This window comes from Microtus ochrogaster, chromosome 22 (assembly GCF_000317375.1).
Source record: "Microtus ochrogaster isolate Prairie Vole_2 chromosome 22, MicOch1.0, whole genome shotgun sequence".
NCBI classification, from domain to species: Eukaryota; Metazoa; Chordata; class Mammalia; order Rodentia; family Cricetidae; genus Microtus; species Microtus ochrogaster.
Window position 1 is genome coordinate 19,258,314 of NC_022023.1, and position 23,539 is coordinate 19,281,852.

General features: G+C 45.9%; 1 protein-coding gene across 2 annotated transcripts in view; it reads left to right on the plus strand.

Moving 5' to 3' along the window:
• Nucleotides 1–23,539, plus strand: part of Slco3a1 (solute carrier organic anion transporter family member 3A1) — a 282,659-nt gene that overhangs the window by 43,965 nt on the left and 215,155 nt on the right. For both annotated transcript variants that reach the window (XM_013350234.2, XM_026784286.1), the window contains exon 2: nt 16,497–16,962. In XM_013350234.2, coding sequence (XP_013205688.2) covers nt 16,497–16,962 — 466 coding nt within the window. The remainder of the gene's footprint in view (nt 1–16,496; nt 16,963–23,539) is intronic.

Genomic DNA, 23,539 nt, shown 5'->3' on the forward strand with positions numbered 1-23,539 from the left:
TGCTCAACTCACTAAACCTGGATGGAGGTGGGCGGTCCTTGGACTTCCCACAGGTCAGGGAACCCTGATGGCTCTTCAAGCTGATGAGGAAGAGGGACTTAACCAGGGGAGGGGGAGGGAAATGGGAGGTGGTGGCGGGGAGGAGGCAGAAATCCTCAATAAATAAATAAATTAAAAAAATTTATTTTTATTTGTTTATTTGTGTTTGTTTGCATGTATGTACGTATGTGCACTCTATGTATGCAGTGCCTGAAACCACAAGAGGGTACCAGGTCCAGAGGTACTGTAGTTACAGACAGCTATGAGCTGTCATGTTAATGCTCATAAACACCAGCGCCTTCCAGTCTCCTTTCTTTATCTATTTGTCTTTTTCTGGATGCTCATATAAGTGGACTCATACAGCGTCTCGTCGTTTACATGTAACTCATTTTACTCAGTGTTGAATTTTTGAGTTTTATTCATGTTGCAGTGAATCAACAGGTTCTTTCATGTCACTGCTGAATACTTTTCCTGTGTTAGAACTCTGTGAATATTGATTTATTAGATGACACTGGCACCAGATTTATGGATAGACCATATTTTTTCTTCCCTGTGAGCGCTGATAGATATTTGAATTGTTTTGGGCTGTTAAGCCTAATTCCACAATTTATAGGTTTCGTGGGATATGAGCTGTAATTGTTCTCGAGGAGAGCTCGGGGAGTGAGACCGTTCCATGATAAAGTAGAGTTTCATATTTTAAGGAACTGCTCCGCCGGTCTCCAAGCATCTGTGTGCATTTTGTCTTCACACGCTTACTTGCAGTATTTGAAGACCCGGTGTCTGCATCTTTTTTAGCAGACATTCTGGTGGGTGGGGAATAGTATCTCACCATGCTTCTGACTGGCATTTCTCTCAGACTAATGGCACTAAGTGTCTCTTCAGATGCGTATTAGACACGTCTACATCTTCTTTGGTGAAGTGTCTTTTCAAATGACTTGCCTCCTTTGAAAAGTGAGCTGTTTGTTCTTTTATTGCTGAGTTTAAGATGCGGAGGTACTGTTGTTCAAATCGTCTTTATCCTGACCAATTATTTTTTTTGTCTGCCGTTTATATCGGTTATTGAGTGGGCTGTTAAACTCTCCAACCGTTAAGGCTGAATCGGGTGTTTCTCCTTTCATTTTGTGAGTCTTTGCTTCCTGTATGTTGGGACCATGTTGATGGAAGTGGAGTTTCCATCCGCTATGTTGTAACTGGTTTTGTGTCTCAAGTCTTTGTTCCTCTGCTCCTTCATTATGGCCCTCCTTTGTGTTCTTTCCTCCTGCGTTGTTTAATTCATTTTCTTTCCTTGCGATTTTTTTTAGTGACTGCATTTACAAATTCATGTCTTCAGTGATCACAGTCTCATTTGGGTCAGCGCTAACGGAATTCCCGCAAAAACAGGAAGCTTTGCTTCCACTCTGCTCCAGTTCTCACTCCTGAGTGACCACCTGGGCAGACTGCGAATGAACTGTCACCTGCTTCTTTCTGTCATGTGATTGTTGAAGACTGTAACGGGAGCGGAAAAATACACTTATGCAGCCTTTTGTTTCCTGTACATTGGTAACTTTGGTGGTATCTTTATTTCTGGCACTTTATCTATTTGGTAAGGGGCACAAATGCTACAGAATATATATAGGAATCAGAGGACAACTTGCTGGGGTCCATTCTTTCCTTCTACCATCTGGGTCCTGGGGGTTCAAATTCAGGCCTCCAGGCTTGTCTGCAGGCACTTTTATCTGCTGAATCATCTCTTTAGCTTTATTTCTTAGTGCATATGTGTATTTCTGCGGGTGTTTTCTCCCCTTCTACCTGAAGGTCTTACTTTTGTATTCCTTGTAAGAAAGATCTAACCGTGAATTGTAAGAAAGATCTGACCTTTATTATAAGACTATATGTACCTCTCTTTTGATAAGCAATTCTTTTGGTTGGACATTTTCCTCCAGTGGTTTAATTATGTAATTTCACTGTTCCCTGGCCTTTGTTGTTTTTGATGAAAAAGTCAATTGTTACTCCCCTATGAGGATCCCCAGAAGATGATAAAGTTTTTATTTTCACTTGTTTCTTTTAGTATTTTCTGTTGCTCTTTATCTTTTAACGGGCTGCAATTTGTGTATAGATCTAATGGTTTCTCCTGTTCTGGAGTTTATTGAAATTCCTGGACCTCTAGATTCATGTCCCCCACCGAACACAATATTTCAGATATTTTAAACATTGCTTCTTTTTGTCTGTTGTTCAAATCGTCTTTCTCCTGACCAATTATTTTTTTTTTTTGTCTGCCGTTTATATCGGTTTATTGAGTGGGCTGTTAAACTCTCCAACCGTTAAGGCTGAATCGGGTGTTTCTCCTTTCATTTTGTGAGTCTTTGCTTCCTGTGTGTTGGGACCATGTTGATGGAAGTGGAGTTTCCATCCGCTATGTTGTGACTGGTTTTGTGTCTCAAGTCTCTGTTCCTCTGCTCCTTCATTATGGCCCTCCTTTGTGTTCTTTCCTCCTGCGTTGTTTAATGCATTTTCTTTCCTTGCGATTTTCTTAGTGACTGCATTTACGAATTCGTGTCTTCAGTGATCACAGCCTCATTCTTGGTCCTCTTTCTTAGTAGGGCTCTGGCTTCAGGAATGTTGCTCTGTCTGCTGGTGTCACAATGATCCTTGAGGGACTTCGTCCTCCTTTACTCTCTAGATTGGATACTGCCCAGCTGTTTTCATGTTCTCTGATTCTTTCTTCAGCTCTCTCGTATTTCAGGCTGAGCTTCTTGGAGTGGACCAATCCTTTCATTTATTTTACTTTGCGATGACTGAGCATCTGTCTGATTGTATTCTGGGTCATATCTTTACTAAGATATTTGTTAAGAGCTTAACATTGTAATTCTGTCTTCTAAAGATAAATTTCCTTATTTCTTCGAAGGTATTTATTATCGATTCAGTCAGTCATAGCTATGGCAAAGACTGAAGCCAATTCTAGGTTATTCCATTTGACTGCCTTTTATTTCCTGAGTAATGAAGAGGTCCTATGTGGGTTTTGTTGCTATTTGTTGCCATTTGTAGTGGTGGTAGTATCCTTGTTTCTCTAATATTTTTGTCTCTTTGCTTATTTTCTGCTGAAAACTGGACATTTGAGGTAATATACCCTAACAATTATGGATTCCGCTCTGCTCCCCTCCACACAGTTCAGTTTTTGTTGTGTTTTGTTTAATTCTGTGCTTGAACTAAACCTGGGGAGCTTGTCCCGTGTGAGATGCGACTATTCATTTCTCAGTTCCTTTGTTTGTTGTTGTTTTCATTTTGAATTGTTTTTTTAATTATTGTGTTTATTTAATTATCGTGTTTATTTTTGAACCTGGATTGCTTCTGAGCACAAACAGTCGGTGTCTGGTCTGAGTTTGTTTTCAAGTCCGTTGAACACCAAGATTGCATATCAAACAGGGTTGAAGTTTTCCCGGTTTGTATTTTTGTTTCTCTTCTTTCTGTGCACACAAGCCAATACCCAAAACTGAGGAGTGAATATGAATCTCCCTCCCTGTATTCATGTGTAGAGCTTTCTGGTCAACCAGGGATATTTAGAGAGCTTCCCGAAGACCATCTTTCTATTAGATTTCTACCTCGTCTAATAGCTGCTTGCTCTAACCTGGCTACAGCTTTAAGCAGATGAGGTGGGTTTCTTTTTGATGTTTGTTAACTATCAGCATTGCTGTTGGTTGTCAGTAAGTATGTAGTGTTTCATGTTCCACCCCCCTACTCCACCCCCAGATGAACTCCTGCCCCAGTGGAGTTGCTGGTTTGCATGGCCGTCCTTCCCATGAGGAACTTCCTAGCTGACCTGTATGGAGGAACCAGAATCATAGGCTTTGTGTTCTTACCCAAGACTGAAAGGTTTCTTTGGAGTTATTGCTCTTCAATTTGCTATTCTCCCTTAATCAGTTTTCCAGAGTCTTAAAAAGGCTACATTTGACAGTGTGGTCCTATGTTATCATTTTTAAATTAAAGTATGATCACATCATTTCCTCTCTTCCTTTCCTTCCCCCAGCCTTTCTTTCTGTCTCTCAAATTCATGTCCATGTCTTAAACTCTTCTTATGTATATGCATATGTGTATATAACTCTTCCTAAATATATGAATGAAAACTGCTTAATTCATATAAGTGTGTGTGTATGTGTGTGTGTGTGTGTGTGTGTGTGTGTATGTGTGTGATTCAAGGCTGACCACTTAGTGTTAGATAGCCAGTTTGGGAGTTCTTTCCTGGGAAACATAATTTTTTCAAGTCTTGGCATTCCATAGTTGCCCATAGTTCTTTGTCTAAGCTTGAGGCCCCTTGAGATTCCCTCCTCCCATGTTAGTGTGTATATGTTTATTAGTGCTGTGGTCTTATGTAGGCAGCAGTGTTCATGAGACTTCAAGGATGTAGTTTCTCTAACATGTCTAGGAGAGGAATTCTCATAGCAAAGCACAAAAGTTGTTCCTCTGGCTCTTACAGTCTTTCTGCCCCTTCTTCCACAATGATCCCTGAGCCTTAGCAGAAGCTGTGTTGTAAATGTCTTCGTTAGGACTAGGCTCCTTGTGGTTACATGCATTTTGATAGGCTGTCATTTTCTGTAATTGTCTCCATCTGTTGCAAGGAAATATTTCTTTGATGGGGCTTGAGACCTATACCTACCTGTGGCTATAAAGATAGATATTTAGTTTGGAATGTAGCTAGGAATTGTGTTGGTTTAGTAAAATCACAGTGGTATGTTCTGGTCTAAGATACAGGACATCTTTAGCCCTAGGTAGTTGGCTAAGTTTCTAAGTTTCTAAGTTTCAGACATGATTTTCCTCTTGTTGAATGGGCATTAAGTCTAATTAGAAAGCTATTGGAACCATCAGTGTAGCCACTCTCGCTCCCATAGGGACATCATGCCTTGTCAATCATTGTTTTAGTTCATGGGTGTCATATCTGGGTATAACGAACTGATGGTTGCCTCCCTCTTTTGAAAGCTTTCATGGCTCCTTCTGGTAGGTGTCAGAAAGCACACTGACCTTTGGGAAGGGGATTTGCCAAGGCTCTCTCCTTTCCACTCAGCTCTGTAGTCTTTTCCCAACTTCTAGAGAAGAGAACTTGTATGGCAGTAAAAAGTATGTATGGGCTTTGGATCCACACTGTCTAGACTTGCGCGAGTGCTGCCTTGCCCTTTGCTGCCTGTAAGACCTTGAGCAAAAGATTTCTCCCCCATGCCTGTTTCTGTGTCTGTAAATAGGAATGACATTTGCTACTTAATGTAGTTTTATGTAGTCAGAATGGAATGGGCTTAGCTAAGCTTACCTGTACCATCCGCAGATTGTACTGTGGAGACTTCGCTATTGGCTCTTTTTATTAGATCAGCCATGGGGGAGACTACAGATCCCTTAACACTTTACTCCATCCTCCCAGTCCTTGTCTGATGCATGAACACGGTCAGATCTGCCTGTCCTCCCGTCATTTAGTGATACTCCATATTCCTAAGAAGTGCAGGCAGTTCTCAGGAACTGTGGGTTCTGGGAGGAGAAACGGCAGAGGAACTGAAGCCTGGCTAGTGTGTTTTCCCTTCTTCCAAGGAACTCTCCACAGTGTTCATGCTATAATAGTCTTGCAGGATTGGGTTTGAGACCAGAGCTGCGTACAGACCCGAGCTTCTAAGTAATTGATTACCAACATTGCCACCCTTTCGGAGATTTCCTGCCTTCTGGAATCTTTAGCAGTGGGCATATGATTTAGATGTTAGTGCAAAGAGGAAGAACCATGGGGCTGGGAACTTGGCTCATCTGAAGGCTAGGGAATGGGAAATATTACTCAGGATTGGTGCAGAGAGGCTAAAGAGGCAGGATGTGACAATGTATCAGCAGATCTGTCACCTTAAGCCAAGAGGGCTTGAACTTCTCCTTTTGGTGGCGGTTTTCACTAGAGTTTTAAACAGGGTGGTAAGGGATGAGAATTGTGAGGAGAATGGACGGGATATGTGAGAAAGGTCAGAGGACATGTAGAGAAGGTCAGCTTGAGCCGATCTGGAAGGTACTTGGACCACTCGGCAACTAGCTGGAGGGGTCGGGGACCTGGGGTGCCTAGGCGTGTGTGAGGTGCTGATGTTCAGGGAACGAGCCATCAGAAGAGCAGGGCAGGCTGGATGGGTGGAAAGGGACAAACCTGTTTTGGGTTAGGGAAGTGTGGTTACTATGGCCTGAAGTAGAGGCCTGGTCATTTGTCAACTGTAGGAGTCTGCACCACAGAGAGATTGGGTGCTGTCAGTGTGAAAGAATCAGACAAGAGAGTGTCAGCATGGAACACGATTTTCTACAGTTTCTGGCTACAGAAGAGAGAAGGATGATTAGCCAGGAGGCTCACAATGGATTTCTAGTTCATGCCTGTCACAAGAGAGGGTCAACTGTGCCAGAAATCACAGAGAGACTCGGTGTGATAGGAGAAGGAAAGCAGCGTTTGTATCAAAGAGGACACAGGGCACGGGCAACATTTATCTGCTGCAGCTTCCTGCGGCCAGAGCAGGGCAGTGATAGGAATGGGACCTGTGTGCAGAGGCAGCTGTGTCCAACAAAAGGGGACTTTGTGGACAGTGCTGGAAGACAGAAAGGAGGAGGATGGCAGGGATTAGGAAGGTTATTTTTAGTTATTTGTACTTGTGTGGGGACAAGATAAGGATGAAACCAGTTGGGATAGTTATGATAGAAAAAGGCCGTCGGGAGATAAGAAGGGGCAGGATTCATATTGGGGGGCGGATGGTCTTTGTCTCAGTGGAGGTGAGTTGGTCACTCTACACCCTTTCCTTTGCCCTTCTGCTAACACCCCTTCCTCTGTTGTTATCACCTGCCCTGTGCATGCACACACACACACACACACACACACACACACACACACACACACACACTGTATTGGTCACTTTTTTTGTTACTATGACAAAATATCTGATGAAAGTATTTCTCAGATCAGCCGTAATAACCATTTTTCTTTCTAGACACACACACACACACACACACACACACACACACACACACACACACTGTTTAAATGCTTCTATGTTATGTACTCTATCAAAGGTTGATAATGATCATGGCCATTTGGAAAGCTTCTCCTATGTTTATCTTTGTTTAGCCCAGAGTTGAAGAGCTGCATATGGTAACTAGCTCCTGTAATTCCAGGACGTAGGAGGGCCAGGGCCTACCTAAGAAATAGGGGGGTCAGAAGTTCTAGGCTAACCTTAACTATATAGTGAGCTATATGAGATCCAGCCTCAAAAACAACAAAAAAGACACCTTTCAAATATCTCAGAGTTCAAAAACAAAATTCCATGTGATTGCTGAATTATTTTCTTCCCCATACGTCTTTTAACAATCTTCTTCCTACCCCTTCTTTACCTCTTTTATATTCACTTATTAGTAACACATAATAATGGTCTTTATACACACAGAGATAGACAAATAGATAGATAAATGATAGATACAGACAAATATATAATAGAGACATAGATAATAGAGATATATAGGTATACAGAAAGACACATACATACATACATACTTACATACATACATACTTACATACATACATACTTACATACATACATACATACATACAGTGTTGTTCCTTGAGATACTATATCACCACACCTGCCTTTGTTGATGTTATTCTGTTTTGTTTTTTCTTGTTTATTTTGTTTGATTGGTTGTTTGGTTGTTTTTCATCTTGTTTTTGTTATTGTTTTTGAGACAGGGTTTCTCCTTATAGCGCTGGCTGTCCTGGAACTCACTCTGTAGACAAGGCTGGCCGCAAACTCAGAAATCCACCTGCCTCTGCCTCCTGAGCACTGGGATTAAAGGTGTGAGCCACCACTGCCTTGTTCACACCAGCTTTTTTATATGGGTTCTAGGGATTAGACTTAGGTCCTCAGAATTGTGCATCAAATACTTTACTAAACCATCTTCCGACTCAAATAGGGGCTTTTCAATGCACTCACTAGTGTTCTAAGGTCCTGGGGCATGCAGAGATTCTAAGTACAAGACAGCTCTGCCTGAGGAGCCTGTGTTGAAATAAGTCTTTAGTGTGAGCCTCACACCAAGATCTGTTGTAGGCCTTTGCCTGGCCCGCCGTACTTGGTTGAAAACTGAGGAAACCACGGAGTTCCTGTTGCCCTCCAATAGAAACGAACAGGTACCAAACACGTTTCAAGTTGAAACAATGCTCTGGACTGTGGTGTGCAAGGCTCAATACAAATTATTGTAAGACGAGGCCTGATGCCAAAGTACCTGCCAGTATTGCCAGGGCTCAGGCACAGAATACAGGGAACTCTACTGATTGCAGGGTAGCAGAGAGGTGGAACCTTTGTTTATCTAAGCCAAAATGAAGAGCAATGAGGGGGTGGTAGGGGCGAGGATGGGGGGGGGCAGATCAATGATGTGTTTTGCATTTTGAAAGCAATTACACTTTGTGATGCTTGCTTACTTTATTTGTTTATTTATTTATTTATTTTGAGTGGGAGGATCATAAACCATTGCACATTCTCTTATCATGGATTAATTAAACATACAATTCACAGGATAAAAGGAATCAAAAACCAGTTGCCTCTGTTGTGGTTCAGGGTCACTTTCGGGAAGGTAGTGGGAGAAGATGAGAGGACCCACCGTCCAGAGGAGGGGGAGAAAGGGTCCCAGAAAGATGTAGATGATGGAGTGGAGGAACGTGAAGTATACATAGATGAGTTCTTCGAGAATGAGAGGACAGGGAGGGTTTTGTAAATCTGGGTAGGCAGACACTGCCACTGTCATTCCAGGTCATCTACGACAGTAACAGCAAGGGTGTGTAAGATCAGGATACAAAGAGTCACCCAGGGAGAGGCCTAAGAGGACTTTGGTGGCCCAGGATCCTGCTTGGGGGTTAGGGAGCATGCTGAAGCCCAGCTATGCGCATGGTTACAGTGCATACTGGAGCCTGGAGCTTTTTTTCCTTGTGGACAGACAGACTAGAAAGGGAGTCTCAGGGCTTGTTTTGCAGAGCCTGACCCTGTCTCTTGAAGCTCTTAAAATCTCCCCTATGTCCCCTGCTCATCCCTCTGTAAGAAGCATGTTCTTATGGCGTGTGGCAGTACAGACTTGTAATCTCAGCCCTTGGGAAGCTGAGGTTTGAGACCAGCCTGGGCTTCACAGCAGGAGTGTGTTCCAGAAAAAAAGACATGGCCTTGGCATGATAGACAAGAGACTGAATGTTCCTTGAGATTATTTTCATGCTCCTGCAAAAATGAAGTTTGCTTAGGATAACAACAGGATTGCTTTATAAACTGGTTACCATTGATGCTCTTGTACGTGCCTGGGGCCATGGTCAGTGTCTCAAAAGTTGTTCTAATTCATTCTCTGCCTTTTAAGGAAGACTGATTTGAAAATTATACCCGTTTATCTCCCCATGTGTGCTAACATTGCAGCAGACATCAAGCAGCCTTGCCTGGTGTCTTCTTCACCAGGCCCAGTGGTGAGGTTGGAGCAAGGGGCTGGGACTATGGGGTCCTGGGCCACCTGGCTGTGTAGACCTGGGATCCTGGACTTCACCATTTCCTCAACGCACCGAACTTCTCACCACAAGGCACAGCGGCTGTTCAGATGAGAAACAGAGTAACATGTGGGGCTTCCTTGAGCTGAGATTAGTACTGCTGTAGCTTTATCCCAGACGCTGGATACTGCCTTCCAGGAGCAGAGAATGTTCCCCTCAGTCCAGGGAGAACGTGTCCTTGGAAGGGCTGATAAGAAATTAAAGTTTCTTTACAAACCACTGTGTGGGGTTTAAAAAGAAAACTAAACTCTCCAGCTTTCACAAACTAGTGATGAGCTGCCTAGAAATGACTCTCTCTCTCTCTCTCTCTCTCTCTCTCTCTCTCTCTCTCTCTCTGGTATTTTTAACAGGAGTGTTTCATAAATTTATTATGAATGGAAAGTTTTATTATCAGTTAAAGATGTAATGTACATTTTTAACAAGAGTGTTTCATATATTTATTATAAACGGGAAGTTTTTATTTTCAGTTAAAGATGTAATGTGTAGAGCCAAGGTTTGGGCAGTCTACAAAGAAGTATGGGACCAAATCTGGCCCTCTGCCTGCTTTTGTTAGTGAAGTTTCATTGGAACTCAGCAATGTCCATTTATGTACAGGTTGTCATGGATGCTATGTTGGGCTACAATGGCAGATGCCAGTGTTGCTATGGTGACCACATGGCCTGGGAGCCTAAAATGTTGACTATCTGACTCTTTCCAGAATGTGTCAAATTCTTTCCAGGAACCCCTGAGAGAGGCACCCACATTTCTTTGTCATGACCACAGTGATGTGGACATGCTATGGTATTTCTAAAGGATGGCTTCTGCTCAACAACTTCCTTCCTCGTTGACATTTAAACCTAGTGCAGATCCTCAGTGTGACCTTCAAATCCGCTTTATCTCAGTTGACTCCTCGCTGCTGCGCTGTGCTCTGAAGACCTGTGTCATTTCTTCTCGCCCCGGGCTGGTTAGAAGGCTCCGCCTGGTGTGTCTTCCTTTTCCTGATCTTTGCTTTTGCACTGCTGTGGCAACTTCTCCCACTCCATGTCTTTTACAATCCAGTTCACTCTTGTTGTGTCTCGGATCTGTTGTCGGTGTTTTCATTCCCTTGGTTGCTCTGCCTCTCTGTCGTGGTGCTGTAACCTATGCTGTTACTAAATGGTTTCATTCTGCCGTATATGGATTGTCTCTTAATCGCAGCCAAGGCTTCTTGAACTGCCCACGCAGCAGGCACTGGGGTGCGTGGAGTTGGATTAAATTGGAGAAAGTACACAGATCATGCATGCCAGTGATGATGATAGTTCCTTAATGTATATACCCTACAGAGTGCTAGCTACCGGACCTCAGTGGTGCTCACGAGAGCACACACTGTTGTACCTGTGGCAAAGGCTTGGAAACAGGCTCTCACAAGACTGGTTTGACTTTGTGGCCCATGATCCTAGGCTAAGGCAGGAGGACCTCAAGTTTATAGCCACCTTGGACTGCAGAATGAGTTCATGGTCAGACTGGGATGGATATATTCACCCCCTGACAAGACCCTCTACCCCAAATCAGGAGTTCCATACTGAACTCTTAAAGAGCTCTAGGGATAGATCAGGTTGCAGTGCTATCCAGGGCTCTGGGCACACATATGCCATAGGTACACACAGAACACGCTCCACCTCCTTGGGGGAGCCATCACCTTTGTGACAGAGGCCCAAGGAACAGGCACTGACATTTGTTCAGAGATTACCCAGGTGATTGCAGTAGCTAGGCCCAGCCTTACCACCCAAGGCAGAAGGAAAATGTAGGCTCGTGTCTTAGAAGATCCCAGTCTTCCACCATGGCCCTAAGAATCTGGATTCCTGCTAACGAGTGCTTGGCAACCTCCCCAGGCTACTTCCTTAGAAAGTAGGGGAAGAATCAGATGTACCTGCCCACAGGCCATCCTGTCCTACAGTAATGACATCAACATGTACCAAAGTCCTACCTTTAGATTGAGTTCCCTTAACTGCGGTCAGCCCCAGAGTGACTGCAGCACCCTAGGAGGCAAGGCTCCCCCCTGCCCTGTGAGTGTCAAAGGAGAGGGACTTGTGTACTTTATATCGACTTAGAAGTGGAGCCTTTCAGCCTCAGATGGTTGGGGATGGGAGGAAAGGCAACGAAGCATGGGTTCCCCAGTCCTCTGATATGCAGCAGCAAGTGGACTTCCTAGAATCGCAGGCCCTCTGGCCTCGCCACAAGGCTGTGGAATCCAAAGCACTAAGGAATTAAATGCTGACACTCTCTGGGTCAGGTTTTGCCACTAAGCATTGAGAGCCAGGCCTCAGGTTGATCATGGGCCGAGCATGTCTCTGTCACTTATGGTGTCATTCCAAGATGAGCAGCAGCTATTTAGAACCACGTGCTGGTGATAGGACCAGAGCCCTGTGAATTTGTATAGGATGCAGGAGGCTCTAGGAGGATGCACGATGCCCTGGGTTACAGTCTCAGCACCACAAACAAAAATCATAAAAAGTAAAGAATAAGCATTCTTCTTGCTTCTAGGCTCTATTTTAGACGTTGTGTGTGTGCATGCATGTGTGTGTGCATGCATGTGTGCGTACAGGTGTGTGTGTGTGTGTGTGTGCATGCATGCATGCACTTGGACTGGCATGTGGGTATATATGCAGGTCAGGGGTCAATCTTTTGGAATTTTTCCAGGTATTCTTTGGAAGTCATCGTCTTCTTTTATAAGACAGGGTCTCTCACTGGGACTCCATAAGGATTATAGGCCAGCTGACCAGGGAACCCAGGCATGTGCCTGCTGCTTCCTCCCTGGCACCGAGCGCCATCATGCCCAGCTTTGGACATGATTGTTCAAGATTGAGCTTGGTTCCTCATGCTTGTTTAGCCAACAGTTCCCTGAGTCATTGCCCGGCCCTGGGACTCTGTTCTTAATAAGAGTTCATGAGATGCAGAAGTGCAGATCTCTCTCTTCCTTCCCTCCCTCCCTACGTCCCTCCCTCTTAGTTAATGCAGCAGAAGCCTGACAGACCCTGCCTGCTTCCCAAACTAACTTCATTTCCCCTCAGCCCAGGGTAAGGGCACTTCCTCCTTTCTTTCCCTCCCGGAATCCCTGCCCCTTTGTCTCTGTCTCTAATTATCCAGCTGTTTCCTCTAGTCCTGTTACCCATTAAGTAAAGGCAGCCATTCCCTTCAGCTGTCTGCTCCCTCAGTGCGGGATTGTTCTCTGCCACATAAAAAGCCACAAGTGGCTTATATGGCTTCATACATACTTAATTAGTCCAGCTTCTCAAAACTGTGCTTTAAATGAGTAAAGGCATTAGCCCCCCCCTCCCCCCTGATCTAATTGATCCGCAAAGCATAGTTTCAGCACAGCGTCAGGAACTTTAAGTGTTGGTCTAGACGAGCGTCACTGGGGATCACAAGAGGATACAAGAGCAAAGACCCTGGTCGGAGGCAGACTAAGAGCCTGGGTAGGATCTGGATCTAAAGAACTGACTATTTGTGCCTTGCCTACCGCTGTCTGTTGGTATGACCCCGGCATGACCTTTACCTGGCGTCGTAAACATGCACTTTGTGAGGGAGTTTGAGATGGGACATTTGCTGAATTGGAGCTATTGTCGGGGCTCCAGGCTTCAGATACACTGTTTTCTGTGCCTGGCCTCATGCATCATGGCGGAAATAAAAAACAACTATTATACTTTAGCTTCTCCTCCACTGTATAGCCATCTACCTCCATGGTGGAGTGTGTCACCAGCAGACCTACCCATTGAGGCTAGCATCTTTGGGCCGTGCACTGAAGGCTTCATTACTGCCTGCAGTGTTGGGAGGCAGGCAAGCTTAGTGAAAGGTACTTTGGTCACTGAAGATGACCCCTTGGAGTCCCCATCTCCTTTCTTCCTTTCTCATCTTACTTCCTGGCTTTGGTAAAGCAGTAGCATCCTGTTCCACCAAATGGTACCCCCCGCCCGTCATAATCTGCCTATCCATAGATCTGAAATGATGATACCAAGTCACTTTGGACTGAAACCTTCCAAACGAGCCAGCGCAAATCTTCCTTCATGTTGTTTGTCTTAGGTATCTGTCCCAGCAGTGGTGATGCTAAGACACCATCAGACTGTCTGGGCCCCCTCGCCTGACTAGTTCCTGCTTTCTTCTCAGCCAGGCTTTTCTGCGCACCTTTGTAGACTCAACATGTGGTTCTCCACCTCCCAGTCAATTCCCCCTCCACACCGCATCACCTGTTGAAAGCCATTTGGTCTGCCGTGCACGGTTCTGTCGCAGCAGAAAGAAACGAATAATTGAAGCTCTTCGTTTCCCTTGCCCAGAGCTTTCAGAAAGAGCATCGTTTGGGAGCCTCTTAGAGCCCCTTGTAACCAGGCCAGGGCGCGTTTATCTTCTGTTCTCAACAACTGCAATCTGGTATTCCGAGAAAGGAGCCATCTAATCTCCTAGCATGGGCTGAGTGAGTTGTGGGTTGGCCTTGGCCAGAAAGCACAGGGGAATTGGAACCTGAGTGGGAACCTTGGGCATGACAGAAGCTTCAAAGCTGCCCTGTGGGGCTGGCCCATGAAAGAGTGCTGAAGGAGAGAAAGATCCTCAGCATGTGTCATCGCCTGAGCAGCCTGCCTCTCACCTTCCTTCTGGGGATCAGATTCAAAGCTACCCTGGGGCCCAGCTGAGTCACCAACGCTGTGGGAGCCCAGGTACTAAGGTACTAAGAGCTTAAGCTCTTCAGATGGGGCTAAGATCCTCTGGGCTCCGGGGATTTAAAATACATGTACTGAAAGGAAGCAAGGAGCAATAACCTGGCCACGCTGTCCTTTGACAGTATGGGCACACAGGGGGACGGATACCAGCAGATGGGACACGGCTGGAAGCCTGCCAAGGCTTTGGTGTTTATAACCGTGCCCCTGTGTATAATCTTAGAGGAAGGGACTCTCCTCGCTGCCCTTTCTTTAACAGCACATACCCACTTGGTCCACAGATGTAGGGCAGTCTGCCTGAAAGAAAGTTCTCCTGCAATGCCCCTCCCTCCTTTCCTGTCTGTCACTGTGTGCTGATGAGGGACATCATCCATACCCTCCCCAAGGCCTCCATAGAAGCCTAGAGGTTTTGTCGACCTGCGTTCATTTCTTCTTTCTTCCAGCATTCCTTTTCCGTATGTGGCGTGGCTGTTAAAAGCCCGGATGCTCCCAGAGAATCACAGTAATACTGGTGTTCGTCAGGTCTACAGCTCACCCTTTCACAGAGCCCACACGTGCATGGTTTAGGTTTATCCTGGCCCCGGCTCTTACTGTCGCTTCACAGATGAGCGTGTTAAAGCGCACAGTAACTTGATTACCTGGAGTTAGGATGAGGGTGAGCCCATGTGATACCCATCCTGGCCCTTGTACGTCACTGCCTTTCCTTACTTTCCTGCCATGAGATGGAAGGCTTTCCTGGCCAGTTGATTTGCACCATTATTCCAGCGTTCATATCCATCACGCTAGGGCTGATAGGATTATGATTTCTCAGCATCAGAGACGAGGGAGGGTAACTGAGCTGGCCAGGGTCACAGTGGAGGGAGGAAATAGCAGGGACTCGTCTCTGTTTTCTATCTCGGTGCCCTGCACTCCTGCCTCCACACTGCACGGACTGCCTCGTTCCTCACTGTGGTGCTCCTCACTTACGATCCGGGTCAGTCCTCCACTTCGTCAGGAATTCATGCCCATCTTGTTCATACCTTCGTGCAAAGTGCTTCTTCCTGGCCCACCAAGGACCTTGGTCATCTGCCAGAACTCTCATGACAGGGACAGCTGTCTTCCTGTGATACAGGTCACGGTCCCCACAAACAGGAGAGGGACTCCATCACTCCCTCAATAAGCCTTATGATAAAGTGTCACCCCTTGGCTCCCCAGGGTGGACTGTGCTTTGTTTTGTGAATGTGATCTTTTATCAATAGATGTTCTAGTTGTATCTGTGTGTACTTTCCTGCCAGGTGTCCTTTTAAGGCCAGGTGTCCTCATTTTTCTGTCCTCTTTATGCAGGCCATTGCCAGGCAAACAGCATATGTTTGGTAAATATTGTCGAACAAGTACAGGCAGACAGGAATACAAAAGAGGGAGACAAGGCAAAAATATCCCATGAAAATTTCCTGGGCAGGCTACAGTGTTTAGAACAGACAGGAGGGGCTTGTTGTTGTTGTTTGTTTGTTTTATAAGATATTCCTTTAGGCAAATCCGTGTTGTTTAGAAACTCCCAGAAGGAAGTACAGCTAAGTATGATCCCACTCCCAGGCCTTTTTGTGCTGGTCTGTGATCCCAGCTGTTTGGGAAGCTGTAGGAGGAGGACCAAATAGGTTCAAGACTCTTCTGGCCTACGCAGTGAGTGCAAAGCCTTCCTGGCCAACAGAGAGTGCATTCAGGGTTGTCATGGCCTCCTGAGATGCTGTCTCACAATATAAAGTGATAAGAAATCTAGGAATGTAGCTCAGTGGCGGTGTGTTTCCCTAGCGTGTGTCAGGTCTTGAGGTCAAATCCCTAGCACCCGGAAAAGAATGGGTGGGTGGATGCATGGATGAATATACTATATTCTATTGAGCTAAGCTAGCTAGCTGGTCAGCTTTGCTACCTAGGTTGTTTTGACTGGTAGAGCATATATTTGGAAGTGTGTAACCTATGGAAGTTGGGACTTATGACGACTTTGTAGCCCCCCCCCCCCCCATGAAGTACATGGCACTCTTGAAGATGCAGGCAGATATTGGGAAAAATCATCTTTGATACCAAGAAAGGGAATTCTCCAGTTAAATTAGGGTTTCGAACGAAGGGAATGCTTCTCCGATTCATTCATTGGGCTTCTACTTGCCTTTGGCATCTGGTGCCACGTTACCAGGCAGGTGGGAGGGTCCAGGAAGAACAGGGCGGTGTCTTGGGGAGGGTCTTCTAAGACAGACTTTGAAATTGCCTTTTCCCACCCTCAGGTGAGCGTGTTGACCACCCTGGAACGCAGGTTCAACCTCCAGAGTGCCGACGTGGGCGTGATTGCCAGCAGCTTCGAGATTGGGAACCTGGCGCTGATTCTCTTCGTGAGCTACTTCGGGGCACGTGGGCACCGGCCCCGCCTTATTGGCTGCGGCGGCATCGTCATGGCCTTGGGCGCACTGCTTTCAGCACTGCCAGAGTTCCTCACCCACCAGTACAAGTACGAGGCTGGCGAGATCCGCTGGGGCGCAGAGGGTCGCGACGTCTGTGCCTCCAATGGCTCCAGCAGTGATGAGGGGCCTGACCCCGACCTTATCTGCCGTAACCGGACAGCCACCAACATGATGTACTTGCTGCTCATTGGGGCTCAGGTGCTGCTGGGCATCGGTGCTACCCCCGTGCAGCCCCTGGGGGTCTCCTACATTGACGACCACGTGCGGAGGAAGGACTCCTCACTCTATATAGGTAGGCCTGACTCTTCTGTATGTGTCGGTGTACTGGTGCAAAGTTGGGACCCTGTTTTCCTGGGGCACTGGTTCGCGGAACTGGCTAACCATCTCCAGGGTTTTGCCAAACACTGATATCCACATTTAATGCCCAGGAATTCTCACATGTGTGATGCAGGGGCCAACCAACTAGAGCACTTTCGAAAATCTTTCCAAAGGATGTTTAGATGCTTCCTGCATCTTACCAGACCTTGGAGGGGAAGATCTGGTCTGGAGGGGTTTGGGATTAATCTGCTGTGTGTGTATGTGTGTGTGTGTGTGTGCTCACGCACGCGTAGTGCAGAGAGATTTGTGGCTTCCTAGTGTTCACCCAGATATATTTGGGGTCTTCATCTAGGAAACCTCAACTTTGAAGAATCAAAACCATCACCTCTTATTTTTCCCCCATTTTGGACCTAAAGCAAGGTAGTTGATTGCACTGTTGGCATTTGGTATAACCCAAAGCTGGTGACTTCTGGTAATGTTTTCACTAACAGTCCACTCAGGAACTGGGTGTTTAGGAAGAAACGAAGGATGTGCAAACTTTAAGGACCATTTTCTGTTGTAGTAGTTTCTGATATTTTAGACCAGAAAGGTGGAGGAGCCCCACGGTCTAGGGTTTTCAGAAACAGCTAAATGGCAGTTTGCTCACGTGACAAATGATGTCCTTGATCAAGTGCAGGTGGCTTGAATGGTTGCTCGCCAGGTATCTTCAGCCCTGACTTACTACGTCTGATTTTGCCTCCAATGGAGACATTCTCAGGCACTGAGTGTAGAACTGAGAAAATGACCTCTACCTGAGCAGTGTCACTGGCATCAGTGTGCCTTGAGACATTAAGCTAATTCTAAAGGCTTAAGTGAAAATCGAATTTGAACCAAATTCAACACGAGCTTCAGGTCTACCAGACTTCTACTTTATGCAGCCCGGGATTTATGAGGTCGGATAGATGGGAGCAGGTAGCCACCAAGAGGCTTGCCGTAGAGTTGATGCCTTGATTGAACAGGTGTGTTCGATATAGATAAGCGACCTTTATGTGAGAGGAACTGTGGGCGGGAAAAGTAGAGAGAGCACCTTCCTGTCCAGAGCTGGAACAAGGCAAACCCAGGGAGAACCTAATTGTGTGACAGTACTTAGGACTGTTGAGTTAAAGACGCACAGTCCTGGCCCCCTCTCCTCTCTCCATATGGTAAAGGCTTGGGTTGTAGCTGGACAGGGTCTCGCTGATGTGACAACTAAGGTGACCTTTTCATTTTTGCTGCTGTTAAACCAGCCTGTTGTTAAAACGGCATCCAGAACTTCAGGTGGACAATTGGTCTTCGATTTGACTGATCTCACCCCAGAGCCCTGGGAAAGAGGTTTTCTGGTAGCAGAAACAGATCACACACACCATGTGGAAGGAAATGGGCAATGAAACATTGAAAAATCTCTCCCTAGAAATCACTCCAGATTTCTTATTAGCTCTCAGTCAAGTAGGTTTAGGGCTTCTTGAACATTCCCTTGAACCTCTCTTCTTTGGGAGATGTTCTCTGATGAGTTACTCTCTGCTATTTCTCCAACTGGATTGGATGTGAATTGTTTGCTAAGGGGGCATTTGGGTTTGGGAGATGGGATGTCGACCTAAGAGTAATAGGACAAAACAAGACAAGATGCTTTTTTGAATTCTCTTGTGTTGTCCATGAGATGTGTCGTAAGCTTTTGGTAGGAAATTGTTTCATCCAAATGTTTGCTTGGGCTCTCTTTTCTCTCTACAGAAGAGTTAGTTGGGTGTTATTTTTTGCACAATACCAAGATATTGTAGTGCTCTGGTCTGTCTGACCAAATTCCAAAACATCGTCATCCACAACTGTGCAGATAGCTGTTCTGGGTCTCTCTGAAATAGTTTCATGGATCTGTTTAGAGGGAGTAGCCGAGGGCAAGCCTTCTGTACAGATTGGCCTCCATAGGTGGCTTTTCACTGACATCTCTAAGAGCAGTTTCAGAAGGCTGTAGCATATGCAGAGAGGAGGTGGCACATTCGTTTACGGCAGGGACCATAAAGACATGGCCACGGTCATGAAACTGTCACAGCATTTATCTAGTCTAATTAGGCCCTGGTCCTGGAAGCCTCTTAACGTGGCTTTTGAACGTATTTGATGGAGCCCACTGCAGAAAGGAGGGCTGTCGGAAGTCAGGGGGATGTGAAGCTGAGACCAGAGGTATCGATGTGAATTATATGGGAAGTGAGAGTATTTGTTACACCCAATTCCAGCTCCAGAAAAGCTTGTCTGGAGGGAGCCTTTTTGTCAACATGCCTACTTAATTCTGGATCGGAGATGGAAGCAATGCGCATGCTATACATGGAACATGCTTGTTTCCAAGTAATCCTTTCTGTGTGGGCCTGGAAGGTCAGCCTACACTAACTAGGCTGCGGGTCATCAGAGACCAGACCTGTTGTTAGTTGTCTTTAGAGTAGGTCACCAGATGAGTGCTGGTCACACATATAGTGAGGTCATGGACTCCCACATCCAGGCAAAAGTGAAGCTCTTCAGCTGAAGTCCCTCCAGGGTTTCCTACTGAAATTCAGGCTATTTCCACTGACTCTTGCCTAGCTCCTGAATTCTTGCATGGGCCATTCAAAAGGCCAGCCCTGTTCTGAAGCCAGTCTTTTCGAGAATGAAGAGGGAGTGGAGGCTGCTCATTACCGGGGGACAAAACTGGATGAATGAGGACTCAGCTCTCCTGGCAGCCTTTTCAAGACATTTCAATACAGCAGCGTGTGGGGTTCAGCCTCACAGGATGGCCGGATAATGACCTGTGGGTGGCGCCTGTCACTCTTTGTTTCCATGGGGACTGAGTGGGCAGGGTGGTGGTTGTCACGGCCACCCTCGACAGGCAAGGATGACGCGACCACCGGAGCTCTTCTCACTGCAGTTTATTCCAGGGCTTTATTCACTTTCTCTCTCCTTGTTTCCTCTCTCTTTGACCTCTCTCCCCGGGCAAAACCCTCCCAGCCCTTAAGTAGGCATGGGCTGCCAATCCCGGATTGCTAGGTGGGCATTGCCCATAGACCCACGCATATGCAGGCAGCTGATGATCATTGCATGATCAAGCATAGGTCAGGCCTTAGCCATCTCAGGAGTTGATTATACATCTCCATCAGGTGTGATTTCACGCAGCTCGCTACAGGTGGTGGAAACTGTCTGGGCCCTCCTGAGGTCTAAGAATCAACCCTTTAGGAATGCAGTCATGTCTTAACTCCATGTTGTGACCAGCCTCGTTTTCTTAGCCGTCCTTTTGTCTCTCCAATTTCAAACTCATCAAGTGGTATTTGCTTTCTATGGTAGTGTGAGGGGATATCATACACTTACTTTACAGCAGCCTTTTACTGGGTTGCTGCTTCAGTTTGTTGCTGCCTTATTTATTTATCGTGTTTAGGAATAGAAAGGTAAACAGATAATGATAATGATTTTCTTAAATAACTAGAGAAGGTATTTATTACACATTTTTCATTAGCAGGTTTTGAAATATAGGAAAAAGAGTAACAAGAGAACAGTTACTCCTGGCTTCATAGTATATATAATTCTAGTCTCTTTTTCTGCATTGATGTCCTTTTCAGCAAAAGTGCACTTATAAGAAATAAGAGATTTTGTAATTTCATTTCTCTTAATATTTCATGAGCTTTGTTGCCCTGTGACTAAATATTCTTCTGTGGTTCTTGCTGCATACAAAATATTCCCCTGTGAACGTACATCATGCAAGTAATGTAGTCTGTTGTTAAAACAGAGTTTTCAGAATTTCTGCTGTCAGAAGGGAAGCGGATGGCTAAACTGTGATTCCTAGAGATTAAATTATTTGCCCCTAATCACTTGATCTGGATGTTGGCTGGGCTCTGTCTGGGAGAGTGTTGCCTGTTCCAGGGGTATCTGGTATCAGAGGTCCATTCAGAGGGCTGTGCTTGGCTGGTGGGCACGTGGTCCAGGGTCCAGAAGAAGTCAAGGACTTTCACCAGAGTGCTTGGAGCCTTCAGGAAATGTCAAGTGTCTTGAAGGGGGAAGAGATGGGATGGTGTTTGAAGTCCAAGGAGGGAGGTGCTGTTAGTGTGAATAGTGGGGGGTCCAAACTAGAAGAGGGGTGCAAGAACAGGATAGAGACAGGAGGTGGGCATAAAGGGTTCTGGAAAGAGATGTATTCTTGTTCTATCATATATGAAGATGAATTGAGATCAGAGCTCAGCTCCTCAGACGAGGCGGCTGGTAGAGTCTCCCTTCTGCTCCAGCACTGTGGGCAGTACACCACGCCCACTCCTCCCATTCTCAATTTGCTGCGGCCATGGGTACTATCCGGAAGTTGGCCTTACAGCGTGGTGGAGCTTCTCCTCCTTACAGCTTCCTCCGACCATCTTTCTCACTGTGTACCCTGGGCCCAACAGACACATTTCTGCCCTCCTTTCCGGAGTGTGGTGACTCCCCTGAGTACCAGCCTTGCATGGGCAGGGAAGGGCTACTGAAAGCCTGAGTCTTCCTTGCTTAATGGGTTCCATCCTCACTTCTACTTCAAGGAGAGGTATCAAGGAATCAAGGACTGGAGGACTGGACCAGACAGAAGACAAAACCGAGTGAATGGAGGGCTTAGGACATGTAGGCTGTGCATCAGTTTGCTGAGCACAACACCCTTCACTCGCCATTCTTGAGAGGTTAGGGGTTCAAGGTCAATTTATAGGTCAGGCTGGGATTTCCTGAAGCCTCTCTCTGTAGCTCGGAGAAGGCTACCTACCCTACTGCTGACTCTACTCTGGCTCTAGGCCCACGTGACCCTGGGATGACTTCTATGACCTCAATTTCCTTCTCTAACAAGGCAAGTAGTCTGATTGGGTTAGGACCCATTCGTGGATGGGGTTGGGGGACACAGCGTTTAACCCCAATGACCTCTTCAAAGGCCCTATTCAACTAATTATTTAATGATAGAGTCACCGATAGTTTCAAAATATAGAGAAGTCCCCTGCACCTTTCATTCAGATTTTTTTCATGTAACATAATGATAGCTCAGTCAGTAAAGTGCTTGCTTTGTCAGAATGAGGAGCTGAGTTTGATCTTCAGACCTCATATTTAAAATATACCTGACTTGGCAACACGTACGGTAATTCCAATGCTGGGGAGGTAGAGATGTGGACCCTGGGGGTTCTCTGGCCAGCCAGCCTAGCTCCTTTGCCAAGTTCCAGCAGTGAAAGACTTCTCAAAAGAAGGTTGCTAGTGCCTGAGGAGAGAGACACTCAAAGTTATCCTTTGGTTTTGTACTGCAGATGCATGTACCCATATAGAGGAACACACATGTACACACACATACACACATACACATACATGCAGAGTTGTGGCTCAGTGTTAGAATATTTATCTAGCATGCATAGGACTGGGAGCTTGACCCTGAGTGCCATAAAACAAAACAAGGAACAACAGCATTCCCTTACCCTCCAAAGAGGATGTGAGCATTGGAAAACACATAGCATCCACCCAAATTCCTCCTGTTTGCTTTGCTATGCACTCATTAGTTGGGGAAGTGAGCTATCTGTATGATAGTCCCATGTGTCTGCTATAGTTTTAATGACGCAGATCAGGATCAAGGTGAAGCCAGATCCTTTTGAACTGCGTACGTGTGTTTGGCAGATTCATGCACAATACTTACGCACAAAGAGGAAGACACAGACAGAGGTGTGGCTACGATGTCTCTTGAGAATGGCTGTTCTGGAAGGAGTGGGATCTAGCCAAAGGGAAGTGGCTGTCTGAGGGCGTCTTGCAGAGGACCCATGCGGGGAGGGGAGAATGTGGCAGTGTGCTTGATTACACAGGACAATTGCTCTGAGCTTACTGGGCACATCTTTTAGACCCAATGTGTCGTGTTTTCTTTGTTATCACTTATATCGAAACCCAGAGCAGCCCTCTGTGTTTCAGCTAATGATGCAAAGAGAATTATTCTCAGATTTCATCTGCCAAGTATTAGTTTAGTACAGAGGTCACAGGCGTACCAGCCAGCCACCAAAGAGAACCGCTTTCTTTTTAGAGCCCTGGGAGCAAAGAGTTATTTTGCTTCTGATGAGTTTTTATTTTAACTTGACATTGGGTAAAATGGGTTTTAATTCTCCAAAGAGTGTGGGTCGGGTATGGATCAAATACACCATGAATGCAATTCTTCTGAAAGGAAATAATTGAGAAGCTATTCCTCCTGGGAGCAAGCGGAGCTCATTATATTCTTGCAACTTCATTGATACTGAAGTTTTCTCTCATTAATTTCTTCTTTTGTGCTCAGTGACACTGGAAGTGGTCAGCTCGTTTTGGCCAGGTTCCAGCCTGTCATCCCAGCTGCTGGTGATAGGCCATTTCAGCGTGTTTTCAACAGTATGTTAAGCAGCTCACCTGGAGTCCTTATCTGTTGCTTCCAGATTGACTGGGCTGGTGGCTGCTTCTCATCCCTTTCTAAACGCGTAGATTTCACATTCAGTGGCTCATGGTCTCCTGGCTGTGCTCACCACCCAGGTTAACTTGAGCATTCTGAGTGAGGCTTCTTGCAGTCACTTCAAGATTTG